The sequence below is a fragment of the Thamnophis sirtalis genome, unplaced genomic scaffold, assembly GCF_051295495.1.
Source record: "Thamnophis sirtalis isolate CommonGarterSnake01/CBP01778 unplaced genomic scaffold, rThaSir2_p1.2 scaffold_6, whole genome shotgun sequence".
NCBI lineage: Eukaryota > Metazoa > Chordata > Lepidosauria > Squamata > Natricidae > Thamnophis > Thamnophis sirtalis.
Window position 1 is genome coordinate 49013733 of NW_028261386.1, and position 19016 is coordinate 49032748.

At 38.9% G+C, this 19016-nt stretch overlaps 1 protein-coding gene and 1 long non-coding RNA gene across 4 annotated transcripts in view; one reads left to right on the forward strand and one right to left on the reverse strand.

Annotated features, from left to right (window-relative positions):
* Window positions 1-2557, reverse strand: part of RAB3GAP2 (RAB3 GTPase activating non-catalytic protein subunit 2) — a 57262-nt gene extending 54705 nt beyond the window's left edge. For 2 of the 3 annotated variants that reach the window (XM_087717808.1, XM_087717807.1), the window contains exon 1: window positions 2377-2554. In XM_087717808.1, coding sequence (XP_087573934.1) covers window positions 2377-2497 — 121 coding nt within the window. In that variant the 5' untranslated portion in view covers window positions 2498-2554. Of the gene's footprint in view, window positions 1-2376 lie in introns of all 3 variants that reach the window. The other variant, XM_087717811.1, reaches the window with a different exon arrangement.
* Window positions 2558-2719: 162 nt separating this feature from the next.
* LOC148044969 (uncharacterized) lies at window positions 2720-18615 on the forward strand. Its single transcript, XR_015697150.1, has 2 exons — window positions 2720-3522; window positions 18340-18615. It is a non-coding gene; the product is annotated as an uncharacterized LOC148044969 (long non-coding RNA).
* The last annotated feature ends 401 nt before the right edge of the window (window positions 18616-19016 follow it).

Consider the following 19016-nt stretch of genomic DNA (forward strand, 5'->3'; position numbering starts at 1 on the left):
GCTATCACAAATTAGGTAGTCATGTTTCCTCCATTTAAGGAAACTGCAGAGATCAGTATATCTGAAGTGCAACAGAAGAGCCTCATCAATATTATCCCACATCTTCTTTTTCTCCAATTCACCTGCTTCATAGCATGTTTATAAATAGATCTCTTGATTTTTAGTCCATGTTATATTTCACAAAACTCTGTTAGACATATGAAGAAAAAAGAATCCACATGAAATGAAAAATAAATGTCAGGTGTTCATCATCTCCATGCCATATTAATAAGCATGACATAGCAAATGAGTGAAAGATTTCTACTCATACTACTCATGACCAACTTCTCAAAACCAAGCTGCTACCCACCAATATATGCACTTGTAGTTGCACAGGGTAAGACATGAGAATACTGTATTATGCATATGGTTCATGACAAATTAATTAATGGAATAAAAAAGAGCATAAATAACTACACTACATAATATATTTTTTCCAGAAAGGGTAAACTGCAACATGGACTGCATTTTGTTTGCTGAGAACTCTCCAAATTGGTGGTAGTTCATGGGAAATTATATAACCATTGAACCTTGTGATCTCCTGTTTTGGTTAACCATCACTGAATATAAATTATGACTGTTTACCTAAGGCTGGTTACTAGAGAGCAACAGTGAACTTCTTAGCTAATAGAACAATCCTCTTTAGATGTTCCTGTGTTAGCAAAGAATTAGGTCAATTACAACAGAAGTACAAATAAATTATTTCTGTTTCTAATTTAAGATTTATGAAAGACTTGTTGATTTCTTCCTGAATTTGATTATTTCTAATTATTATATACACTGCTTACATTACCTAAAACAAAATTAGTTTTGTTACGTATAGTAGCTCATTAGCCCATTTACCTTGGCTAGTTTGTAATGTCTAAAGCAGTGTTTCTCAAACTTGGCAACTTTAATATGTGTGGATTCCCAGAATTGTGGATGTGAAGAATTTAACTACCACGCAGGCTGGGGAATCCTGGGAGTTGAAGCCCACACATTTTAAAATTGCCAGGTTTGAGAAGTACTGGACTATAAAAGTTTGCCATTCTAAAATCACTATTCACTATTAACTTTGCTAGTTTATTGTGACATATAAAACTGGCATGGTTTAATTATTTAATTAATGTCATCTCAAAATCTAGACTTACTCAAACTTCTGTAACAGATCTTTTGACACATATGTGGCATTTGAGCTACACAAAAAGTTTGCTAAGAGAAAATAAACTATGAAGTCTTTGGTGCCTCCTGAACTTAGTAGTTTGCTTGCAGATGTTTCATTACCTGATTAGGAAACATCATCAGTGTTGGTAATATGATCAGCATTGTCACATAGTGTCAGGTAATGAAATGTCTGCAAGCAAACAACTAACCAGCAAGGACTCCACAGTTCAACCCTAAGTTATATTATATTCTGTTCTGTTAGAAAATAAACTATCTACAGTATCCATGCTCTCATCAACAGCTTCTAGGTCTATGTGACTCTTGTGTAGGTCCCTTCGAGTCAGTACTTTTTACTCCTGGCAACTGCCTGGTCAAGTTCTGGCAGTTTTCTTGGCAAGATTTCAGAAGTGGAAGTCATTGTCTGATTCCCTAGGGCTGAGAAGGAGTGGCTGGCCTAAGGTCACCCAGTTGGCTTTGCTCCTAAAGCAATACTGTAATTCCCAATCATCCATTTTTTAGCCTGATGCCTTAACCACTACACCAAAGTGGCTCTCTAAACTTTATTTTTTGTTCATTTTACTTAAGGTATTTTAACACAAATGTTGCCATTCAGAGTGTTCTATTCTATTGTGGAAATGCTGTCTCTGATTTCAAAAATCATTATGTCAGGTCTAGTAAGCCTGGTGTTGGATGTTTTTAATTAAAACACTGATCAGACTCAGCCAGCACCTGCAAGATCCACAATAAGTGTCCAAATCGTAACCAGGGTACTGAATAACCAGTCGGCCCTAAAAGTAGTAGGTTCTTTTATAAAGCTGTCCAATGTTAATATAGTGACAGATTGCTGCAGACGCCATCCACAAGGGCTGATCCTGAATCAAAAATAGGAAACTCGGTACACAAGTGGTTCCTTATCAGTTACCTGGTGCATATGGGCGGAGGGAAAGGGGGAAAATACATGGGCTACCTACTGCAGTCAAAAATAAAAAGATTAAGTTGAAGGGATGACGACCCCAACTCTACTTATACTTCTTACATGCAAACCTGGAGCTAAAAGAAGTGGAAGGATGGATGAAGGCAAGTCCCTTGCTGGCACTGCGGACAGAGGATACAGTGCAAATTACCGTCGCGCCACTGCTATCCTCTCAACCCCGACCCATCTCCTCCCACTCGGACCCGGGGCTCGAGGCTCACCACCGCATTCCTTGGCGCCCCACGGTTCCCCCGCGCCGCTCTGCCGCAGATGAGAGCACAGGAAATCCCGCGCCGACTCCAGGTCCTGGAAGCTGCAGAAAGGCACGAGAGCGCAGGCCATGGCGTCGCCCGGGTTTTCCGCGGCCGAAGCCCCTCAGGCTGCCCCCCCAACCCCGCCGAGTCGCGAGCTGGACTGCCAACCCCACCCGGAAGCGGTCAAAGGCTCTGCAGACGCTACCACGCAGGCGCCGAGCAGAACCAGGAAAGGGAGGAGAACCAAACCGGAATCCCAGGGCTTGTCCACGTGGTTGGGGAGAGGAGCGATGTTTTCGGGCTGCGGGGCTTCGCTCGGAGTCGGCGGGGTGGATTGAGAAGAGGGGAAGGCTAAAGCCTTCCTTGAGGCGTTCTTCTTTAGCAGCTTCTTAAGGACGACGGTAGATTTGCCCGACAGGCTTAACGCACACCTCGACAGCTATTCAGTGGACACAGATTTTCAGGTTTCTGGGACACCCGGACAGCTGTGAGTTGTCCTCACGGGCTGGCCTTGCGAAAGGGATCTAGTCCTGACTGTCTTCGTTGGAAGGGAGTTGCAGGCAGATTAAGGAGGGGGCACGTGCTTTAGATCCAACAGATTCCCTGTTCCAGTCCAGAGAATACGCTGTGTTTTAGCGTAGACACAAAGTAAAAGATCCCATTTAGGGCGAGGCACGAAAGGAGAGATATATTTTATTCCAAAGCCAAAATAAGCCATAAGTTTTATTGAGCTGTTTCTGCTTGATCGGCAGAAACCAAACCTGAAGTCGAAGAGATTCCCAGAGTGATTTTATAGTGTGAGCAAAGACTGGTATACAGCATCCCACTTCCCTCTCCCAGTACGTCAAATCCAACTGGCTGGGTGATCCCAGATTTCCTGTGCTTTCTTTCAGCTGCCACTTCCAGGGATCCAGGCCTTTTCTCTCTTTCTTTATTGCTTCTCTCCATTATACCAGTACTGAACAGCACTGCTGATTCTACAGGGAGCATTCGAATATGTGTGTTTCAGCTCAGGAACGACAGCTGCACCACACACAGAACAGGTGCCACATTCCTAGTATAGAGGTTCCATTTGATTCACTTGTGATAAGCTGTGAAATATGTTTCTTTTGGGTGAGCAAAACTTTTAAACAATAATTTTAGTGTGAATCCAGTTAAAAGTGTTTACTATGTGAGCCTATGTGAGTCAGTTGTGGTTTGTTAAACTTTATTTAAACAAACCATGTATTAGTACAATGTATGAGGCTAGCAAGAAGGAAATGCTTCTCTCCACCAACTGTTAAGTTGGGGACAAGCATTTTTTACTCGCTTCAGCATCCAACCTCCGATTCTGGGCAGGAATTCCCTTCTGTGGATGCAAACTAAGATAAATATGCTGTACATATTTATTGTACAATAACTGAACAGTGCTACAAGAAAACAGTTACACTGTGATGTATTTTCAGCTGGTGATCCACCGAAATACCAGTTTGTTATTTTTCATATGCTGATGCTATGGTTTCACCCACTGCCTATTGAATGGATTTACCTATACATTGAGTAAATAAATAAATTTTACTTATGCCTTTGTTCTTTTCTACCCAAATTAATAACTGCATTCCTTCTTTCTTAATCCATCTTATTTCTACCCATTTCCAACTACTGAAAATCCTTCTGAATACGGATACTGTCCTCAGTTGGTTATACCTCTATCTTTGTATGACCTCCCAATTTGATAATCATGTTTACTAACCTTTATCCAAGGCATTTATAAATAGTTGAACCATACTAATACAAGAACAGATCACTGCAGTATACAATTGAACAATTCCTTTCAGCTTGATACAGAGCCATTGACATATACCACTTAGTATAATTTAGTACAATTATTTGGTAGTAGCATAGTCTAATGGTAGCGTCATTTAGTTTATATTTTCTATTTTCTGTGCTAGAATCTCATGGGAGACTCACTACCATTTTGTCCATTGCTTTCCTGTGCTCAATTATTCTGTCAAAAAAAAGGAGATCAGATGGTTTGAAGCCACATCATGATTTATCTATGTTGGCTTCTTCCAAGTATGCATTTTCTTCTAAATGCTCACTGACTGACTGCTTAATGTGATCTGTGGTCACTCAGATCCTCTTTTTTTCTCCTGTTGGAAGAAAATTCTGGGTCCAAATCTATGGTAGCTGGACTCCCCCGGCTTCTCTTTCTCTCGCAGCCAGCTTTTTTGGACCTATTTTGGATTTTAAAAATGGCCTGTTTGGGGGGCGTTTTTTGGCCTTTTTCAGGCCGTTTTCAGGTTGTTTTCCAGGCCAATTTTTGGAGGGCCATTTTCAGGCTGTTTTACAAGCTGGTTTTCAGGTCGATTTTGATCAGAAAAACGGCCTGAAAACAACCCTGAAAATGGGCAGGGGCAGGGCCAGCCAGTGGTCCAATTTTCCGATTCTCCAAACCATGCAGAATCGGAACAACCGGTTTGGGCGAACGGTCTAAACCAGCAGCAGCCAACCTCTGGAAGTAATGGACATTGATGTAAAGCATGTTAGATGTGTAAATTTAGATTCTCTTGCCCTGGAAGCGTGAGAAGTCAAAAATAGGGTTTAATCACAAGATACATTAGATGTTCAGATCTTCCTAGGTACGGTGTTGTATGAGGGGTCTTGCACAATATTGTGATTTAAGAGATTTCTTTACCTTGAAGGGATTTTGCTTCTTGGCTCGCTTTCTGTGGAGATGTGCTTTTGTCTTCTTTAGCCTCCGTAAGATGGAAGACTTTTTAGGCATCTTCTACAACTTTGTGGGTTAGAAGAAGCTTTTTGCCTGTGAATGGAGGTGACCCAGTTTGCAAGTGGTTTTTCTTTTTCTTATTTCCATTTCAAAAATATTTCTCTGGCACTATTCTTACCTTCAGTGGTTTTCAGTAACTCGGAAAGGGACTCCCAAATGACATCAGCAACCTCTTTCAAGAGTCTTGGATGCAGTTCTTGGGTTGAAAGTAGATATAAGTCCATTGTCCCTTTATCAGGGCTTCATTTCTGAGGAAGTCTGCCCATATAGCACAATAACATCTGCATTCAAGTTTTCTGTTCCAGCTCATTGGACAGAGTGGAACTAATTATCAAAAGAGGTGGAGGGGTCTCTTTCATTAGATATTCAGAAAACTAGATAACTAATTTTTGGGATGCTTTAATTTAGAATTCTTGCATTAGGGGTTTAGACTCAAAGGACTATTTAATTCAAAAGCATGAATTCAAAATATAAGGGGGAAAACTGGATGGGGGAATAAAGTAGTAAGATATGGAGTGGCTCTTAAGATGTCCCGCAGATACTTCCTTGCCTTCATACTATTACAGTAGGTTTTAAAAATACCATCGTGAGAAAAATTGGATGAAATAAAAGGGGAAGAGGTTTGAGAACTCTAGAGAGTTCTGCATTCACTTATTTGTCTTCAGGAATTTGCTTTCAGAAAATCCTCTGATAATAAGACTCCCCAGGCCATTCCCATACACAAAAAAATGAAAAATTGTTAAAGTGATGACCTAGAAGCAAAATAAAGATATCTCTTTCACAGAGAATTTAATATAGTGTGTGATCTAAAATAGACCCCAGAATTGTCAAAATTCTTTTGTAAAGTTTACTGAAAAATAAATGTTACTTTTGTACAGGCTTTTCTAATGTTAATTAATAGCTTCATTGCAATCCTATTGCTTCTTGTCATTTATGATTCCAAATAGCAGTTAAATACTTTCTCTTATTTACTCTTAGGGTAGTCTTCCTGAATTGCCCCAGTGTGAATTTTTGCTTAATGGAAAGTTAATTACTGGTTCCTGTACATGTATTTTTCTTTCCTTTCTTTAGCAAAATGGCTGTTCTTGCTGTAATAGCAAAAAAAAATGGGAAAAAATGGGGAAAAAAATCATAGTGAAGAATTTCACTATGGGCAGCACTAGAGTTCACTATGGGCAGCACTAGAGTTATTAAGGCATGCTGTTACTAATATTTGATTTTTTAGCAGCAAGAACAATTAAAACATCAGGATATGTAAACAGGAAGTATCCAGTAAAAGGCAAAAGGGACTAAATGTTTCACAAGCCAGCAACTGCTCATGCCCCCCCCCCCTTCAAAATCTCCAAATGGTTTTCAGATGGGACTGGGGTACACTAATGAGAGGATGAGGGAAACCTGAATTGCAATGGCATCTAAGTTTCTCAAAAGAAATGAACAAAGCAGTGGTTAGGAAATCTAGGTGGAAAATGTAGTATGACAATTGACAGCTGTCATAGCCAAGTCAGTGAATGCATCTACACGACTTGGATGCTCTTTGGCTCCTATCCCCAGTTATTGCAATACCTGGTTGGGGAATTCTGGGAGTTGAAAACACACATCTTAAAGTTGCCAATTGTTCTGATCTAGGCTTCCCAAGAACATGAAGCAAACTCCTTATCCTGACAAAAAACCCTTTTATTAATTTACTGTGAATTTGTCATTCACATCGAGCAAAGTCTTTCAAAGGAAGATTTACAGTCACAGACCTTATCTGGCTTGGACAGTGACGTGCGGTGAGATTTATGGCTGGTGAGGCAGTCTTCTCCCCCAACATCCCACTGTCTAAAGCGCTTTCTTTCTTCCGCCCGCCTGAGTTCTGACAGGCGGGCGAAAGAAAGCGCCAGCCCGTTGCTGGCTTTCTTTTGCTCGCCGCTATGTCCGACATAGAGGTGGGCAAAAGAAAGCCAGCGGTGGGCTGGCGCTTTCTTTTGCCCAGAGACTGCAGCCCGCCTGAGCTTCCTGCCTCTGGGCAAAAGAAAGAAAGCGGCAGCCCGCCAGCAGAGGCAAGTAAAAGACCCACCTCTGCTGGCGGGCTGCCCTGGACACAGAGAAAGAAAGCTGGCGGGCTGCCCTCTCAAATTGAGAGAGAGTTTGTTGGAAGAAACAAACACACACGCGCACACACACACACACAAATTACTTACAAATTACATTAATCTTGAATTCCTCCCCCTCTCTCCGACCCACATACCTTTTCCAGATGTTTCACAATCACAGAGGATTTCAACTCTGCTCTTGCTCTGCCATCATGGAAATGTAAAAATGTAAAAGGCAAAAGGTAAGAGCTGCTGAGGTCAGGCTGGGCTAGCTGCTGCCAGAGTCCCCAATGGATGACTCTGCTTAACTGTTTAAAAAAGCCTCTTAAAAAACACCCTCTACAGGAGGAGGCAAGAGAACCACGTGCCTCATATACATAAGGACTTTTTCGGCTTTTAAGCCTTGCTTAACTTGCTCGAGTGATGATAAAGTCAGACTAAATGAGGCACGTGGTTCTCCCACCTCCTCCTGTAGAGGGCACTTTTTAAGAGGCTTTTTTTAAACAGTTAAGCAATAAGCAGTCTCATCCACTGTGACTCTGGCAGCAACTACCTCAGCCTTTTTCCTTTTACATTTTTTTTTCTTTTCATGATGACAGTGGTGAGGCTCTGCCTCCCCTGACTGCACGTCATTGGGCTTGGAGAGCTGCCAGGCCGGTACCTGCAAAACCTGGCAAGGAGACTTGGAGATTCACAAACCAATTTAAGCGAATTAATTGTCTCCTGCAAACTCCACTCCCCTTTCACTCCCCTTTTATTTCCTCTGGGAGGGGCCATTCATCTTCTACCTGTGGTCTTACTCCCAAGTCAACCCGTTCTTTAGCTGGGAACAGGCTCCAGCTGTTCATCTGCCTCACTGATGTCTGACTCTGAAGGCAGCTGATAACTGGCATACTGGCTCCCTCTACCTCTAACACAGACCCCTCATCAGAGCCTTCCCCAGACTCCAGGACTGGCACATGTTCCTCCCCAACCTCCGCATTGTCCAAATCTTCTGCTGGCCGCTAGCGGGCCACAACACCAATGTTGAGAAATACTGGTCTGGCTCCTAAGAGATTACCATCTGCATCTTCCCGGTTCTAAGAATCCACTCTTTTCCATTGTCTGGCTTTTCTTTGTTCTAGCAGAGGACCATTTTTTTATTTATTTCCTTTAATTTCAAAATCTATCCTACTCCAATCAAATGACTCTCTTTAGCTTGCCCAGAATACAAAACAAGTTAACTTTTTAAAGCCAGTTATAATGATTAATTAATAACTGAATAATTGGTTAAAATGATAAACATAATGGTCTCTGCAGGATAAACCCCAGCCATCAAGAATATTATCAACAAACACTAAGATGTGGATTTAAAAAAATGAAAAATAATGCACTATACAAACTCAGTAGAATGCAGCCTACAATAGTTCTGTATTTAAAAACTGGCAAGGAGGGAAGTTAGATTGATCTCTGTTGGGAGAATGCTCCGAATGACTTGTTCTGCAAAAAGCAGCACCTGGAATTTCAGCCCCTCCAATGTTTCGGAAATGTGGAACTGTTAAGTAGCTTCTGATGGAATGCTGTGGCTCAGTGCTAAGACGCTGAGCTTGTTGATCAGAAAGGTCGGCAGTTTGACGGTTTGAATCCCTAGCACTGTGTAACAGAGTGAGCACCATGTAACGGAGTGAGCTCCCATTACTTGTCCCAGCTTCAAAAGCATGTAAAAATGCAAGTAGAAAAATAGAAACCACCTTTGGTGGGAAGGTAACAGTGTTCCGTGTGCCTTTGACACTTAGTCATGCCTAAACTCTTTACTAAAAATCTACTCTTGATTTTCCCCTAGTTAGTTGTTCAATTCTACTTTTGCTATCTTCTAGTCCTTCTTTCATTTAATGAGATGTATGCTAAAATTACTAAAGGCAAATATGATGCAGTGGTTAAGGCATCAGGCTACAAACTGGGAGACTGTGAGTTCTAGACCCGCCTTAGACACAAAGCCAGCTGAGTGACCTTTAGCCCCAGGAAGGAGACAGTAGCAAACCACTTCTGAAAAAACTTTCCAACAAATTGCAGAACTTTGTCCAGGCAGTCTCTAAGAATCAGACCCAATTTGGAAGAAAAAAATGTTCATATCCATGTTCTGAAAAATGCATCTGAAGAAAAGAGACTTCTACTCTAAATACTGTCACAAAATACCATTCAATTTTTATTCCATATTTTCTCATTCCATTGTTTTATGGTACATCTGCACAACATGGATTCTAGCAAGTGATAAACATAGAAAATTTAAAAATTGTTTAAAACAAATCCAACAAATTAATAATGACAGCCACAAATCACGTGAGAAATTAAACAAGCTATAGTGAATAACGTTTTTAAAAGTTTATTTTAAAGTCATATAAAAGGATTTTTATGATCTCCTGGGGCAAATGCTCCATAAGCTATCATTGAAAAGTGTCTATAGCATCCATCAAATTGATAGATACTGGCAATAGCTCAGAAAGTGCATGATCATATTCACACAGATATTCTTGACTGAATCAACCAGACGGACACAATAGCATTAGGGGAACAGAAAATATTTTCTATGGCAATGTTTCTCAACCTTAGCTACTTTAAGATGTGTGGACATCTACTCCTAGAATTCTCCATGCTTGAACTCCACACATCTTAAAGTTGCCAAGGTTGAAAAACACTTCATGTGGTGCATAGATTCCTTGTGTAGCACTGCATCAAACTGAGTTTTTAGCTGTTTCTAAATTATAAAAAGAAACTAAGATTGTGGAACATCAGAGGACCATGCTCCAGAAGACTATTTTTGGGAGCAATGGTTCATAACATTTTTTTTCATTTTGGAAGTTATTAAGCTAACCTTTCTAAATTAGCATAGCAAGAATACTAGCAGTCTACAAAAAAAAATACTGCTGGATGTTGGTGAAAGGATGGGACGTTTCTTCTCTCTGCTAACATTTCTATCTAACTCTCCTGCATTTCTATACTTCCTACAAATGGGTGATGGGGAAATTCTTTAATTCTATAAAATTTGTAACTTAAAATAAGTAGCTTGAACATATTGCATGACCCAGCCATAGATATCTGTCCAAAAAAGTACATGGGGTTTGTTGTTTATACAGTAGCCTGCATAGTAAACAACTTATTAGAGAAAAAATCTGCAGCCAGGAGGTGTTCTTGACCCTCTCTTTCTAAAGCAGATCTTGTACCAGTAAAGCTCAGGATGATCAGAGCTAGAGCTAAAAACTGTCAGTGCATTTATTAGCCATCAAGAACTGCAAAGAAAAATAATTTTGCCTGATGTGCTGCTGTTGTTATTTTCAGCAATGACAGAAAAAAATATGCTTTGCAGAATTCTTAGTATCCAGTAGGCTTATAGATCTTCACCTAACATTTTCTTCAGACTTGTTTAAAAAAATGTCATGTAGTTTTAAATATTCCTTGATGTGTAAAAATATTTTATTTCTTGATCTGTTGTATTTTTCCCTTAAGTCACCGTGCAATCACTGATAAAAGGCAAATAGATAAATAACACAGTGTTTGAGATAATAGCAAATTTACTACATACCGTACATTTTCATGTTACAGTGTGCTTCATTAATTTCACTCAGTATTTATATAATACATATTCCATATGTATTTTGCTATTTGGCAAAGGAAAATGAGATCTGCCTCTTTGTTCCATCTATCAATCACAACTGCCATCTTTGGTCTTTTAGCTTTATTTATTTATCTATTTATTTATTTTATTGTAATTTATTTTATTGTCAGCTCCTTGTCTATCTATGCTGAATGCAGCAATAGAGTCCTGCTAAAGCCAGTATCAATCAATCAGATTAGAGCTGTGAGGGACCTTGGAGGCCTTCTAGTCCCTCTAGTACAGTGTTTTTCAACCACTGTGCCGCGGCACACTAGTGTGCCGTGACATAGTGTAAGGTGTGCCGTGGGAAAAACACCCGCCTATAGTCAATATAGGCACAGAGTTAAAAAAAATTTAACATTTTCTAATGGTGGTGTGCCTCGTGATTTTTTTCATGAAAAAAGTGTGCCTTTGCACAAAAAAGGTTGAAAAACACTGCTCTAGTAAAACCCCTGCTCAAGCAGGAGATCTTATACCATTTCAGACAGGTGGCTGTCCTATCTTTTCTTTTAAATCTCCAACTCCTGAACCTACAACTCCTGAAGGCAAGCTGTTCCACTGGTTAATTGTTCTTGCTGTTAGGAAGTTTCTCCTTAATTCCAGGTTGCTTCTCTCCTTGGTCAGGTTCCATCCATTGTTTCTTGTCTTGCCTTCCAATGCTTTGGAGAATAGGTTGTCCTCCTCTTCTCTGTGGCAGCCCTCAAATACTGGAATACTGCTATCATGTCACCCCTATTTCTTCTTTTCTCTAAACTAGCCATACCCAGTTCCCGCAACTGTTCTTCATATGTTTTTGTCGCCATGCCTTTAATCTTCGTAGTTGCTCTTCTTTGCACTTTTTCCAAAGTCTCAACATCTTTTTTGTAATGTGGTAACCAAAACTGGGTCAGTATTCCAGGTGTGGTCTTGCTAAGAATTTACCAAGTGGTGGTAGTACTTCATGTGATTTTGATTGTATGCATGATTCTATGCATGTATGTATAAAATGTATGTATTCTACGCATGTATGTATAGAATATAGGTATTCTATGCATATATATTTATTGTCTCCAGTGCCACTCAGCCAGGATTGCAAAAATTGCAGGACAAGGATCGGCTATGCATGTCTTTATAAATTAAACAAATAATGCCTTATAAGCTTATAGATTTCTAGACTGAACCATTATCCAGATCTAAATATAATTTCCTCTTATGTAGATCGTTACAAAAGAATCTTACAGAGAATTTCTACAGTGTTAGGTGACTCACTGATATTGCTGAATTACCATCCCAGTCATTGTACAACACTTTTTATACCATTTGTGTTCTCAGGTTTTCCTCCCTTGGTAACTAACGTCATTGATGCCTTTTAGAAACCTTAGTCTGACATTATTCTGTGACAGGCATTTTCAACTGTGTCTCAAGCTGTTTATTATTTTTCTTTATATAAAATGGAGTGAGCCATTTCTATGACAACCAAAGTAATATTTTTATCTTTTGTGTTCTTACCATAATTTCATATATTTTTACCAATTCACATTTTTGTTATTATTTTCTTTATATAATGAATCTCTTTTAAAAGGGTGAGGAAATCCTAACGGTATTTTACAATACATTTCCAAACATCTCCACTCAGCGTGAGCCATAATGATTTTATTAAAATTTATTCCCAAGGAAATGTGTATATGATTGCAACTTTGATTTAAAACAAACCACAAGTTTTAAAATAGCATTTTATTTACAATGCAATCATCTGTAAAGAGATCAATGGAATTAATGCTTCTTCTAACATCACCCAAAAATCTGCTGGGCACTGACCATTCAAGACTACTTATCCAGAAGATGATTTCACACTTTATATGTAAGCACTTTCCTTGGGAAAAAGGCCTCACTTCTAGGCAGTACACATTTTTCTCACAGCTACCAGAAAGTTCACATAGTTTGCAGACATTTATCTTCTATTTCACCAAAAGCAATTTAAGGGGAGATGTTCTTTTATAAGTACATAAAAATTGTTGAAAATTACAACTTTGATTTCAAATTTCTAACTGTTATTATTCCTAAAGGCTAAAACGTAAGAAGGCTTTGTCACTCATGTTTAACTGTTACAGTTCTTCTTGTTCCCTGCTGAATATGATGGAACATATACACCAAGAAGTCTTGATGTCATCAGAGTAGGCTACAGTGTGGAAAACTTTAACATTTAATGAAATTACTAGAGAAATAGATTAAGGAACAAACTTGGTTTTCACTGAGCCGAGGTGGCGCAGTGGTTAAATGCAGTACTGCAGACTACTTCAGCTGACTGCAGTTCTGCAGTTCGGCTGTTCAAATCTCACCGGCTCAAGGTTGACTCAGCCTTCCATCCTTCCGAGGTGGGTAAAATGAGGATCCAGACTGTGGGGGCAATATGCTGACTCTGTAAACCGCTTAGAGAGGGCTGAAAGCCCTATGAAGCGGTATATAAGTCTAACTGCTACTACTACTACTACCAGTTGTTCTTTTTAGATTCCAAGTGACAGCCTTCCACATGCAGTGGTCATTAACAGAAGTGCCTATATAAATACCGGCTTCTACAATGCTTTGATCAATCGAAGCTTTCACATGTTGTGGTGGTGCAGTAGTTAAAATGTGGTATTGCAGGCTAATTCTGCTGACCATCAGGATTCTAACCTCACAGGCTCAAGGTTGACTTGGCCTTCCATCCTTCCACAGTCAGTAAAATGAGGACTCAGATTTTTGGGAGAAATATGCTGATTCTGTAAAGTGTTTAGGACTGTATAGCACTGTGAAATGGTGTATAAGTCTAGGTGCTATTGCTATTTCACTTTTTAACAAGACAGAGACATAGTAGACAAGGTCACCAGCCCTGATGATACCTATGCCATGTGCAACATTCCCTGCTAATGATAAAAGCATGATGCCACAATTTTGCCACAGTTGAGCTCTAATCCAGTTAGCAATAGCAATAGCAGTTAGACTTATATACCGCTTCATAGGGCTTTCAGCCCTCTCTAAGCAGTTTACAGAGTCAGCATATCGCCCCCACAATCTGGGTCCTCATTTCACCCACCTCGGAAGGATGGAAGGCTGAATCAACCTCGAGCCGGTGAGATTTGAACCGCTGAACTGAGATAACAGTCAGCTGAAGTGGCCTGCAGTACTGCACCCTAACCACTGCGCCACCTCGGCTCTTTTTAACCTTTTTGAATAATAAAACCAGTACAGCTATGTGGCTTTGGTGCTTTATGCCTAGTTGCCAGATTTTGTATCAGTCAAAGTTTCTGGATGAGTTCCAAGAATAACTTTATCAAGACTGCACTGCAGTTATCTTAACTTGATCGAAGCCTGGCCTGGATAGTTGATGCCAAATCAGACCAATTCAAGGTGTGCAACTAGAAAAACTTCTAGTTACTATTATAAGATCCAGGAGACTTTTCAATACCAAAAATGTACAAGGTAGAAATGACAGTTTGCAAAACAAAGAAAAAGAAAATAGTGTACGTTTGGGCACATACTTAGTGTGCCCTACCTGTGTAGTGGCTAAAATTCATGCACAGAAGCATGCAGCAATAAAGCTCATGTTCTTTTATCTTATACGAGCCTGCTCTGGCAGAAAAAATTAACCAGTAAGTTTAAGGGAAAGTTGTCTCCTTTATTTTCCTCACTTCATTCAAACGGGTACCTTTTACCTAATGGGAAATGTTTCCTGCCAAATTCACCTCATTAACCTTCTGTTGGAATCACTTCTGAAACTGAACTCATAGTTTTAAGACTTCACCTGTTCAGTATGTGCCTGTAGCATTTTACAGGGAATGTGGGATGATTAAATGGGATCCAATTAGACAAGATTATACCTTCAAAAGAGCAAGAGCTAAAGATTATACAGAAAATAACAATTATCTGAAATAAGCAGATAAAAGCTGCCAACTTTTCTTTGGATTGTTACAAGAAACTCTGGATGAAAAAAAAATAAGAGGCAGATCCTTGCTTATCCAAGCACCATCTCTATTTTTTTAGCTGATCAAATTCATGAGCATTTTTTAAGGACCTATAGTAACATTCTCCAATCTGTTGACCTCCTGATTTATTGGACTACAAAACTCATAATCCCCACTCACTATCACTAGAAATTGTTTAGGCTAATAATCTAAATAAGATGGAGATCACCAAGTAGGAGAAATTTGCTCTTGTGCTAGTAAAGGAATATGTCCTATTTAGCAAGTAATTTGAAAGCAAAAAGTGCAGTAAAATATACCGCTATTTCTGAATTTATCCAATTAAGCAGATTGTAAATCCCATTCATCTCTAACAAGAACAAGAATTGAAATCAAATGCTTGTTCACTTGGAAGAAACACCCTGGTATTTAACATGCATTATTTTCATGTACTTTTTTTATGAAATGTATACAAGTAGTCCTCGATTTACGACCACAATTGAGTCCAAAATGTATGTTGCTAGGTCAGAAATTTTTGACATGAGTTTTGTCCCATTTTACGATTTTTTTTGCTACATTTGTTAAGTGAATCATTGCACTTGTTAAATTAGTAACACAGCTGTTAAGTGAATCTGGTTTCCCCATTAGCTTTTCTTGACAGAAGGTCAGAAAAGGTGATTGCATAACCCCAGGACATTAAAATCATCATAAATGTGAGTCAGTTCTGAAGCAGCTGAGTGTAAATCATGTAGCCACAGGGATGCTGCAACAGTCATAAGTATGAAAAATGATCATGTTACTTTTTTCAGTACTGTTGTAACTTTGAACAGTCACTAAGTGAACTGCTGTAAGTAGAAGACTACCTGTATTGAGACACCTCTTTTTCTTTTCTTCTCTTACACTATAATACAAATCTATCTTCAATTCAAAGTTTTATTCTCAAATATCTTCCTTTGCATGGCACTAGGACTGTGTCCATGCATTAATGGGGATATTATGTTCCTATAATTACATACACACAGAAATAATCCTTAGGCATGGTTGCAGACCATCTCATAAGAACAGAAATTCCTGGTGAAAATATTTAATGTAGCCAATCTGTAAAAATTTAGATAGGTAATAGAGGGCAGTAAAAGATTGTGTTTGTCTATACCTCACTGGTGCCATCTTATGACAGCTTATATTTCTGCAACCCAAATTTATTAAACCTACATTAGGAATACAGTACATTATAAACTTAATGAAACGCAAAATATTCATTTGTTTCTGAATTAGCATTTTCCTCTACAGGAAAAAAATGGAAAAGTAATTCAGAATAATAAACATATTTATTATATATTAATAAACATATTTAGAAGAAATGTATTTTTCTGGAAGCAATCTAAGGCCATAATGTCACAGTTTAACTTAGAAATAAACAACATTTTTGCAAGTTAACATTCTTCTCCTTCTCTCTCAATCATACAAAAAGAGAGATGGAGGAGAGAAAGGGAAGGCTGGCCATAGTGATATACTGGAGCAGTGAGTGCCTGGTTCTAGTCCTCAATTTGTACAGAAACAGATAATTTTGGGCCAGACTGGGAAGTTTGTGAAATATCTATCTTCCAATTGTACCAGACCAGTGTGGTAGATTACAGTCCATAGTCTTCAGTGAAGAGGCCTTCATCCTGCAGTGGATTGATTCAGGTTGCTGCTGCTGATAATGATGATGACTACATTTTTATCAGTTTTCAAAAACAGTTGTGAATTTACACTTATCTCTGTGAAATAAACAACCATAGTTTTCTCCTTATGTAGAACGAGGGCATCCAAGCAAGGGAAGGGGTCAAAGAAGTCAAGGAGGCAGCCACAACCACATGTCCAAAATCCTACCCCTTTTTAAATACTTTACATGTTCTGCATATATTAAATGCTTCAATGATGCAGTCATAACCACAAACTTGTCTTTTCTGATACCCCTCCAAGTTACCTGGTAGACAATCTTGAAGCATCATTTTTGAACATGTTGCATCACTGTCCCAACTTGTAGTTAGCCTTTATGACTGTTTCACAATGGTGCAATATAGGGGTGTGTATGTTTGTGTTTGTTTGTTTTTAGGAGAGAGATATTTGTATGTGCCACTGTAGCATTAATGGAATGTATTGTGAGACACTGAGCCGTGAGGGTGCAGTGGTTCAAATGCAATATTGCAGGCTAACTCTGCTCACTGCCAAGAGTTTGATCCTGACTGGCTCAAAGTTGACTCAGCCTTCCATTCTTAATGAGGACCCAGATTGTTGGGGGTAATATGTAAGCTACTCAGAAAGGACTGTAAAGCACTGTGAAGTGGTATATAAGTCTAAGTCCTGTTGCTACTATACATCTGGCAGATTGACCTATTTAAAACATGCTACTATTCTACTATATGTCACCAAGGTGCCAGACCTTACATTTAATTAAAATAAATGGAATTTCTACAAAACACTTGTTCTCTAACACTGATGAAATTTGCAGCATTTTATCTCAGCATTTCATCTTCTCAGTTCTCAACATCCTTCTGGGCAAAAAGAAAAAAAGGAAGAAAAAGAAGAGAAAGCTTTTAAGCTACCTGTTTTGATTTCATCATCATCATCTATAATTGGTATTAGTTTTGGATAGTATCCAGGAATGAAAGTGGACTCATAAATCATTAAGTGGTTTGAGCAGGATTTTAGTTTGTCCTTTGCTGCTATTATCTTTTGTATTTGAAATTTAAGTTCAATTCTGCTGCGCTTGATTTTAATGTCTTTAGGAATGGCGGGCAATTTTGGTAACTCTATTACCAATGCTGGTGGATTTCTGCCACATTAATGCATTAGGTCCTCTAAGAATCAGAACTTGCAAAGGAAAACCCAGTGGCTACATCAGCATCTCTTTGCTACTATGAAGAAGTCAGTAATCGATTTTTCCAGTGTGCCATCCTTGGATCATTGAATACAGCTTGTTAGCTGTGACTGAGCGATATTCCAAATACAATAGGTTTCTAGGTTTCATTTAGAACAGTTCCTGCTTGGGACTTTAGCATTCCTCGGGCTAAATAAATAAATATGCAAATAACTATAAGCTAATTTCAGCAGAAGTTGAAAGAAGATCTAAAATACACAGACTATATGGACTGGAAAGTACTGAACCAAGATGATTCTGGTAGCATATTTATTGCATTAAGAGGCATAAGCTTCATGTGCTACAACTCTCTTCTTCAGTTACAGTAGAGTGACTAGTTGTGTAGGATTTAAACTGGGATGAGGTAGGGAAGGGAAAGAAGAGGAAAGATAAGGATGGTTATGCAGATGCAATTTACAGGTGAGACCAAGTGCAGGTGCTTCGTTGACTAATAATTATAATGGGTAAAAACCCATTGTTTGTTGAGGCTTTTAAGATAGCCTGCAAATTTTTAACCTCATCTTAGCACCCTCTCATTTGATTGCGCTGTTTTCCAAACTAGCTGCTTTGACATTTGTAATACAGCAGTATTCAAGGAAGCTGACCTAATAATTTTATTTTGTCCTTGTTCTAAGTACTGATGTTGAACTTGTGGCATTCATCCTTCTACACAAAGTTTGGCCTATTCAGGGGGGCACTGTTGACAGTTGATGGCATGAATCCTAGTCTTCTTTCTGTGATAATTTTCTCGGACCAGAGTCCAGCTGAAAGAAAAAGAATGGGCAGGAATCTCAACTCCTCCCTTTCCTTTACAAGAAATAAAGCAGCTCTGTATATAAAGATCTAGGAACCACTGTCATGTTTAAGTTGGCCTTAAATTTCATTGTTCAATAAAACTTTCAAGCAATTTGTTGGATTGTTTTTTTCCTTTAATCTTCTTTGAAATGGATCACACAGCATTTTCAGGGAAGAGGTTGAATACAATATGGTTGTATTTTCTATAGAATATATCGCTGGGATTAATAACAGAACAGTGGTTATTGATATTACCTGGTCAGGATCAAAAAACCAGAATCACATTAGGCACTGTGGCATGCCTACCTGTGACATAATATATACAGTATATATTTTCTTTCTCTGTTTCTGTTTCTCTCTCTCGCTCCCTCCCTCTCCCCCCCCTCTTTCTTTCTGTGTGTATACATAGATATATATACCCACAGTATATTATAGTATCTTATTCCAACAAAGTAAGGCATTAGTAACTACTAAGGAGGAGGATTTGCAGCCTTCTTCTAAACTTCATCCATCCATC